Source organism: Entelurus aequoreus, linkage group LG03, assembly GCF_033978785.1.
Source record: "Entelurus aequoreus isolate RoL-2023_Sb linkage group LG03, RoL_Eaeq_v1.1, whole genome shotgun sequence".
NCBI lineage: Eukaryota > Metazoa > Chordata > Actinopteri > Syngnathiformes > Syngnathidae > Entelurus > Entelurus aequoreus.
Genome location: NC_084733.1, coordinates 3,208,213 through 3,228,131, shown reverse-complemented (window position 1 = coordinate 3,228,131; position 19,919 = coordinate 3,208,213). Strand labels below are relative to the sequence as shown.

General features: G+C 39.0%; 1 protein-coding gene across 1 annotated transcript in view; it reads left to right on the top strand.

The window, feature by feature from the left end:
- LOC133646011 (codanin-1-like) overlaps nt 1–19,919 on the top strand; it is a 43,430-nt gene that overhangs the window by 8,449 nt on the left and 15,062 nt on the right. The window contains exons 5-15 of the mRNA XM_062040950.1: nt 6,028–6,141; nt 6,221–6,299; nt 6,374–6,494; nt 6,568–6,677; nt 8,800–8,889; nt 8,960–9,035; nt 14,084–14,289; nt 17,103–17,229; nt 17,294–17,437; nt 17,513–17,679; nt 18,230–18,311. Of these exons, the coding sequence (XP_061896934.1) occupies nt 6,028–6,141; nt 6,221–6,299; nt 6,374–6,494; nt 6,568–6,677; nt 8,800–8,889; nt 8,960–9,035; nt 14,084–14,289; nt 17,103–17,229; nt 17,294–17,437; nt 17,513–17,679; nt 18,230–18,311 (1,316 nt within the window). The remainder of the gene's footprint in view (nt 1–6,027; nt 6,142–6,220; nt 6,300–6,373; nt 6,495–6,567; nt 6,678–8,799; nt 8,890–8,959; nt 9,036–14,083; nt 14,290–17,102; nt 17,230–17,293; nt 17,438–17,512; nt 17,680–18,229; nt 18,312–19,919) is intronic.

Sequence of the window (19,919 nt, the reverse complement as noted above, 5' to 3'; positions counted from 1 at the left end):
ACTGAGGGCCGTATAAACAACTTCAACACTCTTACAGATATGTCAACCCACACCAAACAAGAATGACAAAAACATTTCGGGAGAACATCCGCACCGAAACACAACATAAACACAACAGAACAAATACCCAGAATCCCTTGCAGCACTAACTCTTCCTGGACGCTACAATATACACCCCACGCTATCCCCCCCCCCACCCCCGCCCACCTCAACCTCCTCATGCTCTCCCAGGGAGAGCATGTCCCAAATTCCAAGCTGCTGTTTTGAGGCATGTTAAAAAAAAATAATGCACTTTGTGACTTGAATAATAAATATGGCAGTGCCATGTTGGCACTTTTTTCCATAATTTGAGTTGATTTATTTTGGAAAAACCTTGTTACATTGTTTAATGCATCCAGCGGGGGCATCACAACAAAATTAGGCATAATAATGTGTTCATTCCACGACTGTATATATCGGTATCGCTTGATATCGGAATCAGTAATTAAGAGTTGGACATTATCGGAATATCGGATATTGGCAAAACAGCCATTATCAGACATCTCTAGCTTAGACCATCGCCTGAAACCCGGAAGTGCCTCAAGGTCACGCGATTGCAACCCACCTATAATAAACATTTAAAAAAAGTAAATTCCACTTGCATTAACATCGGCAAAGGAGGAGCTGACAAGAAAGGAGCAGGCAGAGGGAGGGACAACGGGAGCTCTTTTCCGCTCTGAAAATGTTTTTATTTGGCATATTTTTCTAGAAAAGTCTGGTCTCATCACAATTAAATCTTGCTGGGGTGCGAAGCTTGCTTTGTCAGTTTTCCATACTTGCGAGCACCAATAATGTACTCCTCGCAAATAGCCTTTTTTTTTTTTTTTTTTAACTCTACAGCAATCCTCTCCTTCTTTCCACGCTGTTCTGTTGTTTTTTTTGCGACTCATATTAAGTTATAAAAAAAGACAAATCTAGTCAAAATGTGAAAAAAGATAGAAAAGGCACACGTGCTGAGAAGTGACTAGTAGTGTACTGTATCGCACAGCGGGTGACATAAAGGGCTGTAAATTGAAGTCAAGTCTTTTATAAAAGGTAACCATGCTAAGCTATAAGCTACTAGGGAACTAGCAGCTACACGACAGTTAAGCACACAATAGCACATAGGCATACATAATAATAATTGGACAATATAGCAGTGTAAAACAGCACATTTGTCAATGTCAACAAGTATCAAATAATTATAATTGCATACTACTTACACCAGGGGTGGGCAATTAATTTTTACCGGGGCCCGCATGAGCAACCCGAGCACTGCTGGAGGGCCACATCGACAATATTTCAATTAAATTTTGCTCAATATTATTTTTGATATATACCGTAATATAAATAATAATAATAATTAATAATAATAGTAATAGTGTGTGTAACAGCATTCCATGACTAATATAAATAAATTAACATTAATAATAAATGACAGTAAAATAAGCACACGTATGACTGAGGAGTCATAGTGTAACTTTGTGTGGTGTTTGAGTTGTCCGACTTTTTGTGTGGCCATAAACGCACCAGTGGTTTAGTGCTATGCGTGTTGGTGACAGATGACAAGTTGGTCTTGGCCTGGTTTGTACGGCAGAAAATGACTAGTTTTTCCAGATAGAAGTGTTTTACTCATGTTTTTGGTGTGGTTATGGCCGAATATAAACAGTTTTGCTCAATAAAGTGATCTATATAATTCCTGTCCTCGAAGCATCTCGATAGACGTTACAATAATTGAACGGTGTTCAATTGAACGGTGTTGACGAACACCGTTAGGGCCGCTTGTTGTCACTGTCACTCAGAGTTGCATTGCAAAATTACATAGAATAAATATGTTTATTTTGTTTAGAATTCAGATGGGATTTGATTTGGTGCGCGGCATATATTTGCTGCGCGCAGCGGACGCTTGAGCAGTGCGCAATTGCGCAGGCACGCACCTTGGAGGGAACGTTGCTTGGCAGTCCATGTCTTGTTGAAAACACGCCATTCATTATCAACTTTTCTCTTTTTAGCGTCTCGGGTGTAAACCGTGCATCACTTGTCGCTGCATGTGCACCTTCACTCGCAGGTTACACACGTCCATAAATAATACTTTTCAAAATAAAAGCAGCACAGTTGTATTGCGCGCACGACATAGATGTTTTTTCAACTTTATTTTGTAATTTGTGATTGCAGCTGTTCACATTCACTCACAATCACGCACACGCACACGTCCACATGGAAGTAATACAAATAACGATTTTCAAAACAAAAGCAGCACCGTTGTATTGCACACTCGACATAGATACTTTTTTAAATGTATTTTGTAATTTATAATTGGCCTCACGCGGGCCGGGCAGGGACGCACAAAGGGCCGGATGCGGGCCGCAGAATGCCCAGGTCTGACTTACACCAACAAAGTCTGCAAGGCAGAAGCGTGTTAGAAAGTATCCAGTAACAAACGTGTCCGCATTGTTCAACTCCTGAGCTTAATTTAATTAAATATTCTGACCACTGGGTTTCCCCCAAAAAACAATTCCCACCACACAGTCCATTCCAGGCGGTTAATAATAATTACAGCATTTTTCGGAGTATAAGTCGCACCGGCCGAAAATGCATAATAAAGAAGGAAAAAAACATATATAAGTGGCACTGGAGTATAAGTCACATTTTTGGGGGAAATGTATTTGATAAAAGCCAACAGCAAGAATAGACATTTGAAAGGCAATTTAAAATGTCTAAAGAATAGTGAACAACAGGCTGAATAAGTGTACGTTATATGAGGCATAAATAACCAACTGGTATGTTAACGTAACATATTATGGTAAGAGTCATTCAAATAACTATAACATATAGAACATGCTATACGTTTACCAAACAATCTGTCACTCCTAATCGCTAAATCTCATGAAATCTTATACGTCTAGTCCAGGGGTGTCCAAAGTGCGGCCCGGGGGCCATTTGCAGCCCGCAGCTAATTGTTTACCGGCCCGCCACACATTCTGCAAAAATTGCAAAATTGATAATATTGCAAAAATAAAAAAAAACATTAAAAAATTTGAATGAGGTGAAATCTAACGAGAAAAAGTTGCAATGTTGACACAAAGCTGCCATGTAGGCTGTTTTTTTTCTTTATTTTTGTTTTTTTTGCTATTGCTCCAAAAAAAAAAAAAAAAAATCTGTTATAATGAATTATTGACCTATTCAAGGCTCCAATTACTTCAAAAATGTCATTTTAAAATGTTTTATGTGTAAAAAAAAATTGCATATATTGTGTGGTTGCCATAAAAACATCAAAGATTTCTTTGAAAAAAGAGCATAAAAACAAACAAAATAATAGTTCAAATGTAAAATGGACAGATATATCTGAAGTTGATCTCGTAACTTAAGTGTTGAAAGTAAAAAAAAACTAATACATATGAGTGGGGGACCTTTTGGATCCCAAACATATTTAGTGGGATTTTATTCATATTTTCACTGATTTCTCAAAAATATTAAAGAATTAAAATCAATGGTGTCCTGCATTATTGATCTTTTAGAGCTCTAATTACTAAATACTGCATATTTCCAGTTTTGCTATAAAAAACAAAGTTGTCTTTGACATAAAAGGCATAAAACCTTTTTTTTTTTTTTTTTTTTACTTTTTATCAACCTGAAGTTGATATAGAGATTTACTGTAAGCGTTAAATAAATAAAAATAGGGATGTCCGATAATGGCTTTTTGCCGATATCCGATATTCCGATATTGTCCAACTCTTTAATTACCGATACCGATATCAACCGATACCGATATCAACCAATATATACAGTCGGGGAATTAACAAATTATTATGCCTAATTTGGACAACCAGGTATGGTGAAGATAAGGTACTTTTTAAAAAAATTAGTAAAATAAGATAAATAAATTAAAAACATTTTCTTGAATAAAAAAGAAAGTACAACAATATAAAAACAGTTACATAGAAACTAGTAATGAATGAAAATGAGTAAAATTAACTGTTAAAGGTTAGTACTATTAGTGGAGCAGCAGCACGCACAATCAAGTGTGCTTACGGACTGTATCCCTTGCAGACTGTATTGATATATATTGATATATAATGTAGGAACCAGAATATTAATAACAGAAAGAAACAACCCTTTTGTGTGAATGAGTGTAAATGGGGGGGGAGGTTTTTTGGGTTGGTGCACTAATTGTAAGTGTATCTTGTGTTTTTTATGTGGATTTAATTAAAATAATAAATAAATAAATAAAAAACCGATACCGATAATAAAAAAAAACGATTCCGATATTACATTTTAACGCATATATCGGCCGATAATATCGGCAGGCCGATATTATCAGACATCTCTAAAAAAAAATAATAATAATTTGACTTATTTTTAACGTTGTAATGACTGAGACCCTTTATGGTCCCCGAGAGCCATAAAGGTTAAACAAAAAAAAATCCATATATTTTGTTATGGTTTGAAAATGAAAAATATCAAAATGGCCCCCGCATGCTTAAATTTTTCCGTGTGCGGCCCTGAGTGGAAAAAGTTTGGACACCCCTGGTCTAGTCTCTTACGTGAATGAGCCAAATAATATGATTTGATATTTTACGGCAGGGGTCACCAACGCGGTGCCCGCGGGCACCAGGTAGCCCGTAAGGACCAGATGAGTAGCCCGCTGGCCTGTTCAAAAAATAGCTCAAATAGCAGCACTTACCAGTGAGCTGCCTCTATTTTTTAAATTGTATTTATTTACTAGCAAGCTGGTCTCGCTTTTCCGACATTTTTAATTCTAAGAGAGACAAAACTCAAATAGAATTTGAAAATCCAAGGAAATATTTTAAAGACTTGGTCTTCACTTGTTTAAATAAATTCATACATTTTTTTACTTTGCTTCTTATAACTTTCAGAAAGACAATTTTAGAGAAAAAATACAACCTTAAAAATGATTTTAGGATTTTTAAACACATATACCTTTTTACCTTTTTAAATTCCTTCCTCTTCTTTCCTGACAATTTAAATCAATGTTCAAGTAAATGTATTTTTTTTATTGCAAAGAATAATAAATACATTTGAATTTAATTCTTCATTTTAGCTTCTGTTTTTTCGACAAATAATATTTGTGAAATATTTCTTCAAACTTATTATGATTAAAATTCAAAGAAATTATTCTGGCAAATCTAGAAAATATGTAGAATCAAATTTAAAACTTATTTCAAAGTCTTTTGAATTTCTTTTAAAATTTTTGTTCTGGAAAATCTAGAAAAATTATGATTTGTCTTTGTTAGAAATATAGCTTGGTCCAATTTGTTATATATTCTAACAAAGTGCAGATTGGATTTTAACCTATTTAAAACACGTCATCAAAATTCTAAAATGAATCTTAATCAGGAAAAATTACTAATGATGTTCCATAAATTATTTTTTACATTTTTTCAAAAAGATTCGTATTAGCTAGTTTTTCTCTTCTTTTTCTCGGTTGAATTTTGAATTTTAAAGAGTCGAAATTGAAGATAAACTATGTTTCAAAATTTAATTGTCATTTTTTTTCGTGTTTTCTCCTCTTTTAAACCGTTCAATTAAGTGTAAATATCATTAATTATTAATAATAACATAGAGTTAAAGGTAAATTGAGCAAATTGGCTATTTCTGGCAATTTATTTAAGTGTGTATCAAACTGGTAGCCCTTCGCATTAATCACTACCCAATAAGTAGCTCTTGCTTTCAAAAAGGTTGGTGACCCCTGTTTTACGGTAATGTGTTAATAATTTCACACATAAGTCGCTCCTGAGTATAAGTCGCATGAAAACTATGAAAAAAACTGCGACTTATAGTCCGAAAAATACGGTAGGTAAGTGTTTTTAACATTCCACACTACTAAATAATATAAGTGTGTATGATTTATGCTTAATATCGTATTGGATCAATACCGTGCTTCAATATCCGTATCACATTGGAAGTGGAAAAAGTTGTATCACAAGTTAAAAAAAAAACTACAAAAAACGTAACATTTATCGTGGAAAATGTATTTTTGTTTTACAGAGAACTTGGTGCCCAATATTTTTCTGGAGCTTTTCTTTGTGATGCAGCTGCTCACGTCTCGCTCTCCTGTCAGTAATGACGCTGATGATGAAAGCGTGTGCGGGCTCAATTCAGGTTAGCTCCTCCCCCCCCAAACACCATCAACTAGAAATAGGTATGGAATAAACCCCCTGTTGTGTTTGACACATTTCAGACGTGCTGGAGAGACATTACCTGAGGCAGGTACACAACTGTGTGTACTTTGCAGTGAAGGTTCTGGAGAATCAGTACCAGTGAGTGTTCATCTCCATGTACAAGCACGCTGGCAGAAAACATCCCGCGCTTATTTACTGCTGTTGTGTGTCAGGTTGTTGGCGCACATGGACAAGTGCACCTTGCGTCTTCTGGCGGAGAACGAGAGAGTGGCGTCCTTCTCGCCACATCTGAGAAGTCGCTTGTGTCAGGCGCAGGACAGAAGCACAGCCAAGGTAACACAATCACACAATCATTTTGCAGATTTTTGATATCAACATTTTATTTTGCATTCTTGGTGTCTCCCAGCTGTCTCTGTCCGTCTCCACCTTCATCCACTCGGTTCCTTTCCAGCCTGCCACGGACAACCGCTCCAACTTCAGCAGCGACAAGGCCTTCCATACCTTTAAAAAGCAAAGGTAAAAAGTAGGGGATGTCAGAGTTATGACATCATACCAATAAATCCGATAACGTCTAGAGCAGAGCTGGGCAGATATTTTGACTCGGGGGGCCACATTGAGAGAAAAAATGTGTCTAGGGGGCCAAGGTGTTGTCAGGTTTGAACACTGAAGACATCTATTAAACAGACAAAGAAGCAAGGAATCAAACAGAGACAGAATTAAATTTGGCTCAATGAGGAGAGCGCGTACACCTGTACCCTTGTACGGTGTCCCGCCACGCTCTGACGAAAGATTGTACGCCTCCTCTTTTATTTGGACTGTCCCTGATAACATGGCTACAGCTGTTTCTAAAGGGACGGGGGTCGTAAACAGCCGACGCCTTTGTTCACAAAACGGTTCAAAGAAAAGGTCGTAAACAGCCGTTGCCCTCGGTCACGCGTTAAAGCGTAACAAAGCCTGATTAAAGCGTGAGGGTCCTAATGGATGGTGGGAAAGCTTGTAGTGAAGCGGGACATGCGGCAAGTTCGGCAACATTTTTTAAACGGTTTAAAAAAATTCTGCGCTCTGTCAAGAATGGAATAAAGCGCTGAGAGCGTATCAAAGTGTGACAAAGCTTGACTCAAAGTGTAGGAAAGCTTAACAGATCTTGGTTCAAAGCGCAATAGGAAGTGACTGTGATATTGACTAGTGACATTGAAACTTTATGTAAAAGCAACACAGGATTACAAATCCATTCTCTTTTGCATCATTGCCTTTTTTATACGATGATCATTGTTTCTGTACTTCTGCTGTTTGATGTTGCACTTTGACATTACTGTCTATCATTTTTCTGTATGAAAATGTTAATAATAAAGAGAATATGTTACGTTTAAAAGAAATGCCTTTTATTATTGTCAACTAGCATAAGAAATGAAAGATAGATATTTATTAAGATGACAAAGAAATAAAAGAAATTAAGATATAAAACATAATATAATGAAAAAAAAAGAGAAATTGAAAAAATAAATGAATATAAAAAATAAAATAAATGCCTTTTATTGTTGTCAACTAGCATAAGAAATGAAAGATAGATATTTATTAAGATGACAAAGAAATAAAAGAAATGAAGATATAAAACATAATATAATGGAAAAAAAAGAGAAATTGAAAAAATAAATGAATATAAAAAATAAAAGAAATGCCTTTTATATTGTCAACTAGCATAAGAAATGAAAGATAGATATTTATTAAGATGACAAAGAAATAAAAGAAATGAAGATATAAAACATAATAAATAATAAACATAATATAACGGAAACAAAAGATAAATTGAAAAAATAAATGAATATAAAAAATGTGTGGAAAACAGTATACTGAGTTTTTCAAAAATGTTTTCTTATTTTTGTGGTAACAATGCACAACAGAGCTTGATAATCGTGTCAGAGCCTGATTTAAAGCGTCATGATCGCATCAAAGCATAATAAAGTTCAATAAAGCGTAATAAAACGTATCAAAGCGTGATTTAAAGCGTATCAAAGCGGGATCAAATCGCGAGGAACGGTAACAAAGCGGCAACTAATTCGTACCAGAGCGTATCAAAGCATAACATTACTTCGGCGATCGGGATATTCGTGGAAAAATTGACAAAAATGACGGCGCTTTGCTCGCCGCTTTAAAGCGCGGCAAGCGCCGTTGGTGTGAACCAGGCATAAAGGTGGAAAAAGAACCGATGTATTGTATTGGTTTTAAAAATATCAAAATGGCCCCCACATGCTTACATTTTTCAGTGTGCGGCCCTCAGTGGAAAAAGTTTGGACACCCCTCTTGTACGGCTTTTATAGTAGTATATATTTACTATCCACTGAAAAGGAGTCAGTGCACAGACATTATTGTTAAAAAATCTGTCAACACAAGTGAGCAGCAAGACTAACGTGTCTTGTCTACAGTCACGCATGGTGGTAGCGTCATGATCCTGGGCTGCACGGGTGGTAGCGTCATGATCCTGGGCTGCACGGGTGGTAGCGTCATGATCCCGGGCTGCACGAGTGGTAGCGTCATGATCCCGGGCTGCACGAGTGCTGCTGGCTCTGAAGGATCTGTGGTCTACTGTCAGAGTACGATCCTCCCCTTTTGAGAAACATGTTCTTTTTTTTGCTCACAGAGACGTTTTTTACGAGGTGCTGCGAGAATGGGAGGACTTCCACACGGAGCCCAACTGGAGCTTCGACGCTGCTCTTGGGAGTCGCATCAGGCAAGTGTCAACAAATTCCCCCAGAAAATCTTTGTGTCTCTTTGAACTTTGATCTATTCTGCTTTCTCAGAGGAATGATGAGCCAGTTGACAGCTGCAGGAAACCACTCACATTTTGCTCGTCTTTTCCTGAAGCAGCTCATTCAGGTAAGCAATGATATTCATATTCATTTCAATATTAATTTCACCCACTGTATAGAGTGTACATTTGTTTTATCGCACTGTATGGAATGGCCTCAATCTCATTACCCTGCGTAATGACAATAAAGCTGATTCTGATCCTGAATGCTAAATAGCTCCGATCACCCATAAAAAAAAAGAAAATAAAGCTACAATGAGGCAAGAATACCCGTACTCTGCCGTTTGTATTTTTTGATCAAAACTATTAATAATTCACTTACTAATTTACTGTTACTTTCTGTTGTAGCATGTTTCTATTTACACTGCTGTAAAATGTAATAAACACTTATTCTTCTTTTTTTTTCAATACGTTACATTAGGTTTGGGTATTACTTAGGGGTGTAACGGTACACAAAAATTTGGGTTCGGTACATACCTCGGTTTAGAGGTCACGGTTCGGTTCATTTTCGGTACAGTAAGAAAACAACAAAATATAAATTTTTGCGTTATTTATTTACCAAATTTGCAAAATCTTCCACCAAAAATATTTTTCTTAGTGGAATATTTGATGTGAAGTAATGGGAACCTTGGATAGGTCAATAATTCATAATAACTAGGGATGATACTCGAAACCGGTTTTCCCGGTTGTTCGATAAGAAAAGAACAGAGTCCTCGGACTCGAATCCCCTTTTGAGAACCGGTACCCGTTATCGAGACCACTATAGTAAAGAAAAAGAGTTGATTCTTTATTCGAATCCCGTCCCGACCAGAAATGCTCCGTGTGACATCACAAGAAATGACGTCACGTAGCTCAGTCATTAGGCGCAGATAGCGAAAGCAGGAAAAACAATTGACCGGAAAAAGCGCTCCAAGGTGTAATAAAGTTCAAAACAAAAGGTATAATCCAATGAATAACTTTACTGAGAGATTTGAGCAGGGTAAAACACATGACCAACACTTTTACCACCAACCGGAAACATAGCAACCAGGCTAGCAACGCACCTCCTTTACGGCAGCTGTCGCAACCGCAGCACATACATATATATACAACACATCTCCCTTTTTTAACTTTTGTTTTTCTTTCCTTGTAAACAAAACAAAATCACACTGTATATGTGTTGTCTGTCTAATTATAAATAATGCAGACGAGGCGTGTTGGCCGAGTTCTTGACGTTTACTTTCACGGCGTGCTCATAACCTCATTCTTAGCTTCTTCTTCTTCTTCTTTCGTGTATCGTCTTCATATGTCCATCTTCGTGTCGTGTAGCCACTCCCTCGTCTCAGGTCCCACTTGGAAGAGGCCCTCCTCTGAAGGTGGTCTATGCCGGGGACAGGTGGTGATGATGTGGTCGGCAGTCTGCTCAGGCTCCCCGCACTCACACGCTGCACTGTCTGTTAGGCCCCACTTCTTCATGGACGCTTTGAAGCAACCAACCCCTGTGCGAAGGCGGTTCAGGAGGGTCCATTGCCGGCGAGGTAGATCTTCTCCCTCCACGCCACCTCCAGGATCCTGGATGTAATGGTGTAGGCGTGTCTGTCCTGCTGACTCCCACTCCTGCTTCCATTCCGCTGCCAGCCAGGCTTTGGTTGTCAGATCCTCCGGGATGGAAATAAGCATCTCTTGTGCGGCCTGATTGTATGGGTGGCGGGACTTGAGTCTGCTTGGAGGTGTTGCCATGGTGGTGGTTTCATGGAGGAGGTGCCAGCTGTGTTCCTGGGCTTTCCTTGCCAGGGCGAGGGTAGCGGCCTCTCGCCGTAGGCCGGCTGGCGCTATCCCTGCTAGGACTGGCAGGTAGAACACGGGGGTGGGTTTCAGGCAGCCACTTATGATCCGGAGGGCATTGTTGATGGCCGTATCGACCTTCTTGGCATGTGGGCTTCTACACCAGGTTGGGGCACAGTACTCAGCTGCAGAGAATACAAGGGCTTGTGTGGAGATACGTAGTACCTTGGCCGAGGCCCCCCAGGTTGTACCAGCTAGGCGCCGGATGAGTGAGACCCTTGCTGTTACTTTAGCCCTCACTTCATCCAAATGTTGTTTGTAGGACAGTGTCCTGTCCAAGCGTACGCCCAGGTACTTTGGGGCCTGCTGGAACTCCAGGGGTTTGTTGTCGACTAAGATCTCCAGCTCCCTTCTTGCTTCCCTGTTGCAGAGGTGGAATGCTGCTGATATAGTCTTTCCCTTACTGAGCTGCAGTCGCCAGCTTCGAAGGTAGGCAGCCAGGACGTCCATGTCCTGATTGAGACCCTCTTCAACCGCCTTCCATGTGGGCCGGTGTAGCATGATGGCTAGGTCATCCGCGTATCCATACCTTCTAGATGTCGTCACCGGTAGGTCAAAGATGTAGATGTTGAAGAGCATCGGTGAGAGGACAGACCCTTGTGGGACCCCGTTTCTCAGCCTCCTGAGCCTGCTGCGCTGGCCATCACTGGTCTGGAGAATGAAGCTGCGGTTTGACAGCATCTCCATGATGAAGTTAACCATATGACGGTCCGGGATTGTTCTCAGCAGCTTCAGGTGGAGTCCACGGTGCCAGACGGTATCGTAAGCAGCAGTCAGGTCCAGTAGTACCACCCCAGCTTTGGTTTTGGCCTGGAAGCTGTCCTCGAGATCTTGTGTGAGAAAGGTTACCTGGTCCACTGTAGTCCTGCCCCGACGGAAGCCAGCCTGTTCCCTCGGAAGTTGTGAGTCAACTACTGGCTCAATTCGGCTGTGTATCATCCTCTCTAGGATTTTAAAAGGGACGCACAGCAACGAGATTGGTCTGTAGGACTTGGGGTCATCCGCAGGTTTGTTGCGTTTCAAGAGGGCTATGACAGCGGCCCGTCGCCATGCCCTTGGGAGCTTGGACCTCCGGAGGCACGCAGAGAAGAATGCACGCAGCCAGGCAGATGTTATTTCGCTCTGGTGGATCACAAACTCTGGGTGGATGTTGTCGGAGCCTGGTGCCTTGCCTTGTTTGAGTTTGGCCATAGCGTCCTTGAGCTCAGCTGGTGTGAAATCTCCTGACAGGTTGGCATTAACACTGGCCGCCCTAGAGAGACTGGATACCTCGTGGGATGTTGAGCGGGCAAACTCTTTGTCTGCGTCTGGGAAGCGGCCATTTTTCAGGAGTTGGGCTGCGATGGAGTTTGCTGTCACAGGGCACTTGGGAGGCGGTGTACTTCTTCCTGAGAGCTGGTTTATGGTCTGCCACGCTTTACGGCTGGAGTGGGTAAAGTCAATCGACTCAACGACCTCTGTCCATCTAGCCCTGCGAGTGGCGTCCAGCTTCTCATTCTTAGCTGCCGGCTGGCGACATGCAACGACACTTTTCGGGGCTACCGCGCATGCTCGTCACTCCCGTTGCATGCTGGGTAGCGTAGTTGTTATGTTCCCTAGCTCATAACATTTTTCCCCCTATAAAGAAATAATGTTAACTCAATAAAGTGTATTTCTTTTTTTAGCTTTAACTTTTCATTTTTTAGCATTGTAACCACATTTGCAAACAACTTTTCTCTTCATAGAATTTTCTTTCAATAAAGAAATAAAGTGCAAAAATGTCAAAGCATCATAACAAACAGTTATGTTCCAATAGCAGCAGAAGTGCACTTTTTGGAGAGCTGAATTATTTTCAGTTTTGTGCCCAAGGGACTGATTTTATTTAACACTATATTATTATTTATACACCTATAGTGATCACAGAGACAGGTTGTTTTTGTGTTACTGTATATATTTGTTTTTCTGAAAAATCCCACTTAACATACTTTGGGTAACAACAGTCAATATTTATTTTTTTTATTTTATTTTTTTAGGGGTTTACAGTCAATATTTATTTATTTATTAGATTTTATTTTTTTCTTATACAATAAAAGTGAGCTTTTGTTAAACCAAATATTGTGTTTTTTTTTCCATATACAACAACCTATCTGGACTCCATAAGAGAATCGATAAGGAATCGGTTTGATAAGAGGATTCAATAATAGGCTCGGACTCGATAATTTCTTATCAAACATCATCCCTAATAATAACATTGATTTTGATTCAATATTATGTTTTGAGCAATGACAGTTTGAAAGAAAAAAAAAACAGCTTTGTTTTATTAGTCAACATTGCAACTTTTTCTAAATGACATTTAACCTTTAAGCTTTTTTATTTCACTTTTGTTATGTTTTTGTTGATTTGAATAGTATTTTTAGAATGTGCCGTGGGCCTTTAAAACATTAGCTGTGGGCCGCAAATGGCCTCCGGGGCACACTTTTGACACCCCTGCTATAGATAATAAAACATTAAATGTGATAAATCTATGGATAAAAAGCAGAGCCTGGCGACGCATGCGCGTTTATCATAACTCTCTCTCTCTCTCTCTGTCTCTGCCCCTCCCTCACCAATGCTGCTGTTTGTTTTGTTTTTAACCCCTTCTTAACCCTGAACGTACATTGAAAATACACGCAACCCTAACTCAAAATGCCGGACGTTCGAGGCATTTAAGAAACTCCGCCCTGACAGCTCCGCAAAAGAGGACATGTCCGGTGAAAAGAGGACGTATGGTCAGTCTGTCGTAGCCCATTAGCTGCTAGCATGGCGTGTGTTGTGCCTCGGTGTGCATTGTTTACACAATGTGCGTTACGCTACTTAATATGTCCGTGTGGAAACTCGTTCGGTACACCTCCGAACCGAACATACCGAAACGGTTCAATTCAAATACACGTACCGTTACACCCCTACTGTTAGTGAATGAAGTGTACTTTTGAAGTTGTTTCCCATATTCCTACACAATAACTCAGATATGTAACACTAGCGAGCAGTAGAGAATATGAAGTGATTTTTGGTCCACAACATGTTTCATTACTGACGTGTTTCTTGCTACTTTATGTTGTATATTTTTTACATGAGATTTCCAGTTCATTTTACCATCTATTATTACACCCTATTTGTACCAAATGTTCTGCAAACTTTTCACGGGGAAGTTAAATTATTTGCGCCTTATCAGCCACCTAAAACACTTTCTTTGAGGTTAGCAGCAGGTTGTGGGCACTCTCTAAAATTGCAATTCAAGCTGAATATGGAGCAAAACACGCCCATCTTCTTGTAGATGTGCAAGGACCCTGGAGCTAATGGCTCGCCTGGCGACAGCCCCGATGCGGACCTGCTGGGAATGCTGGGGGCCGACGGCCTGGGCCGCCTGAAGCGCCTGGAGGAACGTCTTATTCAACCTCACGGAGTTGTCGGCCCGTGTCCGCCGCCGTCTTTTCCCGGCCACCAGGAGTTCTTCCGGGACTTCCTGCAAACGGCCAGTTGGTAAGTCGCATGCCAGTGAACCCTGGAACAAACGCAGTGTTGGGTTAGTTACTGAAAACCAGTAACTAGTTACAGTTAATAGTTACTTTATTTCAAAAGTAACTCAGTTACTTACACCAAAAATTAATGTGTTAGTGTCAAAAGTAACTATTTAGTTACTTCTTTTTTTCTTCTTTTTTTTTTAAAGCTCCCATTAATTCCCTTTTAGCCTTCATTTCAGTACTGTTACTGCACTGGAGAATAATATAATCTGTTTTAACAGCGCTAGGAATTTTCAAAATGGGGTCCCAGGGACCCCATCAAGTCATAAAAATGGGGTTCTACAGTAAATTTTTGGGGTCCCACTTTTTTGTAAGCGTTTTGAAAAAAAAAAAAAAGATAAACGTATGCATTACCCTGTTATATCTCACATTCTATATTGTGTTTTGGAAAATGTTGTCATAAAAGTCACTTCATTCATTAAAAAAAATTAAAACAATTGGATACATATGTAAATGTTTTCAGTTATAAACATTCCTTCACTTTCTTCTTTCCTTCATGGATCTGAACTTTACCGCTGCTGGTACTTTTTTCTATTTTTTTTATTTAATAAATTGTAGGTGTATTTATTTCAGTATAAAAGTGTAAAAATAGTTTTGCTTGGGTCATGAAATGATGATAATGGTGTGCCAGGGCATGCATACATTTTATATTTAACGCTTAAATATCTGGAGTCTACATCAACTTTACATCTATCCTCATTTCAAAATGGTTTTTTTTTATGTTGTTTTTTTGTTTGTTTGTTTTCCGCCCTTTTTTGTCAAACAAAGCTATGTTTTTAATGGCAAACACACAAAATATGCAAAATCGTCCACCAAAAATATTTTTCAAAGTTGAATATTTGATGTGAAGTAATCAGAACCTTGGATAGGTCAATAGTTCATAATAACATTGATTTTGATTCAATATTATGTTTTCAGCAATGACAGTTTGAAAGGAATTGATTAATGTGGACCCCGACTTAAACAAGTTGAAAAACTTATTGGGGTGTTACCATTTAGTGGTCAATTGTACGGAATACGTACTGTACTGTGCATTCTACTAATAAAAGTCTCAATCAATCAATCCACTCTCTCGTTCTCTGCCCCTCCCTCATGAATGATGCTGCACAATTTGTTTTGTTTTTAACCCCTTCTTAACCCTGAACGTACATAGAAAATACACGCAACCCTAACTCAAAATGCTGGACATTTGAGGCATTTAAGAAACCCCGCCCGGACAGCCCCGCAAAAGAGGACATGTCCGGGGAAAAGAGGACGCATGGTCAGTCTAGAACAGGGGTCACCAACGCGGTGCCCGCGGGCACCAGGTAGCCCGTAAGGACCAGATGAGTAGCCCGCTGGCCTGTTCTAAAAATAGCTCAAATAGCAGCACTTACCAGAGAGCTGACTCTATTTTTTAAATGTTATTTATTTACTAGCAAGCTGGTCTCGCTTTGCTCGACATTTTTAATTCTAAGAGAGACAAAACTCAAATAGAATTTGAAAATCCAAGAAAATATTTTAAAGACTTGGTCTTCACTTGTTTAAATAAATTCATAATTTGTTTTACTTTGCTTCTTATAACTTTCATAAAGACAATTGTAGAGAAAAAATACAACCTTAAAAATGATTTTAGGAGTATTAAACACATATACCTTTTTACCTTTTAAATTATTTCCTCTTCTTTCCTGACAATTTAAATCAATGTTCAAGTAAAAAAATTTTTTTATTGTAAATAATAATAAATACTTTTTAATTTAATTCTTCATTTTAGCTTCTGTTTTTTCGACGAATAATATTTGTGAAATATTTCTTCAAACTTATTATGATTAAAATTCAAAAACATTATTCTGGCAAATTTAGAAAATCTGTAGAATGAAATGTAAATCTTATTTCAAAGTCTTTTCAATTTCTTTTAAAATTTTTGTTCTGGAAAATCTAGAAGAAATAATGATTTGTCTTTGTTAGAAATATAGCTTGGTCCAATTTGTTATATATTCTAACAAAGTGCAGATTGGATTTTAACCTATTTAAAACATGTCATCAAAATTGTAAAATTAATCTTAATCAGGAAAAATTACTAATGATGTTCCATAAATTATTTTTGGAATTTTTTCAAAAAGATTAAAATTAGCTAGTTTTTCTCTTCTTTTTTTCGGTTGAATTTTGAATTTTAAAGAGTCGAAATTGAAGATAAACTATGTTTCAAAATGTAATTGTCATTTTTTTCGTGTTTTCTCCTCTTTTAAACCGTCCAATTAAGTGTGAATATCATTAATTATTAATAATAACATAGAGTTAAAGGTAAATTGAGCAAATTGGCTATTTCTGGCAATTTAATTAAGTGTGTATCAAACTGGTAGCCCTTCGCATTAATCACTACCCAAGAAGTAGCTCTTGCTTTCAAAAAGGTTGGTGACCCCTGGTCTACAATATCTCCATGTTAAGAAACTCGGCTTCAGCTGCACCATGATGTCTTGTTAGTAAACACACACACACACACACAGCGCCTCTTCTCTTGTCCCCGTTGTGACACAGGAAGAATCAGAAGGACGACACTGCACCTCTCCAATAAAACACACTCAGATCTTCTGTTTCTAGCCGATACTACATCAAAAATAACGTAAAATAACGCAGTAACGCATCATGTAGTAACGGTAACTGAGTTACTGAATATAAAAAATAACGCGTTAGACTGCTAGTTACCGCTGAAACTAACGGCGTTACAGTAACGCGTTAGTCCCAACACTGAACAAACGTAATAACACGTGTCTTCATTGTGTCTCGGACCAGCTGTCAGCTGAACCAGCACCTGCAGGACAGTTTGTGTCAGCAGCTCCTCCAGCTGGACGACGTCTCCATCCTCAGTCCTGCTGCTGCCGAGCAAGAGGAGGAGGGCGACGGTGACTTGGAGCAGCAGGTACACATCACAGATATTCCAGGGGAAAAAAATGCCCCCGCTGACTCTTTGGCGTCCTAATCAGGATGAAAAGCAGCGCTTTGCCTCTGTGCTTCTCCTCGCTCGTCTTCTGGCAAAGTTTTTGGGTTTCATTTCCTTCCTGCCGTACCAAACGTCTGAGAAACCCTCCATGGAGCTCCAGGAGGCAGCTGTGGCTTTGCGGAGCAAGGTAGGAAGGACACATAGATACATAGTCCAGTTTTGTAGCAGGGCAATAATGTTTTGTTTCGTGTGCCGGACGCAGAGTGTTCCTGTGCTGGACGTCTGCGCTGTGCTGAGGAGCAGCATGAGGAGAAAGCGCACCATCCTGACCGTACCTTGGCTGGTGGAGTTCCTCTCCATGCTGGACTTCACTGGTCCACTGCTGCTCAGCTACAGGGTGGCTTTGGGTACACTGTGTCTGCTCTACAGGTACTTCTGCACTTTTAGTCTATTTACAACACACAAACACGAGAGAGAGACTCATTTTTGGCCGGGCTTATTATCATCGCTGACATTTGGCATTTTGACGTACAATACAGGCCAAAAGTTTGGACACACCTTCTCATTCGATGCGTTTTCTTTATTTTCATGACTGTTTACATTGTAGATTGTCACATCAAAACTATGAATGAACACATGTGGAGTTATGTACTTAACAGAAAAAGGGTGAAATAACTGAAAACATGTTTTATATTCTAGTTTCTTCAAAATAGCCACCCTTTGCGCTGATTACTGCTTTGCACACTCTTGGCATTCTCTCCATGAGCTTCAAGAGGTAGTCACCTGAAATGGTTTTCACTTCACAGGTGTGCTTGAAGCTCATGGAGAGAATGCCAAGAGTGTGCAAAGCAGTAACCAGAGCAAAGGGTGGCTATTTTGAAGAAACTAGAATAGAAAACATAATATTGTAATATAATATGGTTTTATCGCCCAGCCCTACTTTTGTTACTTTAACACAACTCTTCTTGTGCGTGACAAGGAGAATGATCCTGGGTGGAAGCGGAGAAACCCTTTACCTGAACAAGCTGCTCCTCCTGTCCGTACTGGGCTGGCTCTTCCAGGTAGGCACAACATTGGAGGCTCTTTATTGGTGCCTGTATCATCCCTGGCAAAAAAATGTATGCAATCAGCAGACTTTGAGGATGGCACTGGGGATATTACATATTCAATAAATGCACATGTTTACATTGACATTTTGGGCACTTCTCTTATTGCATCAACGGGGAAAGAATGTTTGGGATGATAATACAGGCTCCAGCGACCCCGAAAGGGACAAGCGGTAGAAAATGGATGGATATCACTTTTCAAGATGATAATAAAATGTGGTGGTAATTGAAGAAAATCATCCATAACAAGACTCCATCAATCAGAGAAAGTTGGAGCAAGATTGATGAAGAGGACTGTTTGTCGCTCGTTTAAAGGCCTACTGAAAGCCACTACTAGCGACCACGCAGTCTGATAGTTTATATATCAATGATGAAATCTTAACATTGCAACACATGCCAATACGGCCGGGTTAACTTATAAAGTGACATTTTAAACTTCCCAGGAAACTTCCGCTTGAAAACGTCGCGGTATGATGACGTATGCGCGTGACGTCACGAGGTCAAGGGAAGTGTTTGGACCCAATTCAAATACCTCTGTTTTCTTCCACAAAATTCCACAGTATTCTGGACATCTGTGTTGGTGAATCTTTTGCAATTTGTTTAATGGACAATGGAGACTGCAAATAAGAAAGTTGTAGGTGCGATCGGTGGAGCGGCGGACTACAGCAACACCAACACCAGGAGGTTGTGTTGTGTTTTGAGCAGGATAGCAGACGCACTACAGTGAGTAAGCCCGCCGCCGCATCTAAGTTAGCTTCTGTTTTTTTAGCTTCGAAAAGCTGAATATTATTAATCGTGTATTTACATGTTCATGGTTTAATAGTATTCTTCTGTCTATCCATCCAGTCAGGGTTTTTTTTAATTTAGTTTCTATCTGCATTTGAGACGGATGCTATCACGTTGGCTACGTGGCTAGGTTAGCTTCTATTTTTTTTAGCTTCGCAAAGCTGAATATTATTAATCGTGTATTTACATGTTCATGGTTTAATAGTATTTTTGATCTTCTGTCTATCCATCCAGTCAGGGTTTTTTTAAAATTTAGTTTCTAACTGCATTTGAGACTGATGCTATCACGTTGGCTACGTAGCTAGGTTAGCTTCTATTTTTTTAGCTTCGAAAAGCTGAATATTATTAATCGTGTATTTACATGTTCATGGTTTAATAGTATTTTTGATCTTCTGTCTATCCATCCAGTCAGGTTTTTTTTTAATTGAGTTTCTATCTGCATTTGAGACTGATGCTATCACGTTGGTTACGTAGCTAGGTTAGCTTCTATTTTTTTTAGCTTCGAAAAGCTGAATATTATTAATCATGTATTTACATGTTCATGGTTTAATAGTATTTTTGATATTCTGTCTATCCATCCAGTCAGGGTTTTTTTTTAATTTAGTTTCTAACTGCATTTGAAACTGATGCTATCACGTTGGCTACGTAGCTAGGTTAGCTTCTATTTTTTTAGCTTCGAAAAGCTGAATATTATTAATCATGTATTTACATGTTCATGGTTTAATAGTATTTTTGATCTTCTGTCTATCCATCCAGTCAGGGTTTTTTTTTAAATGT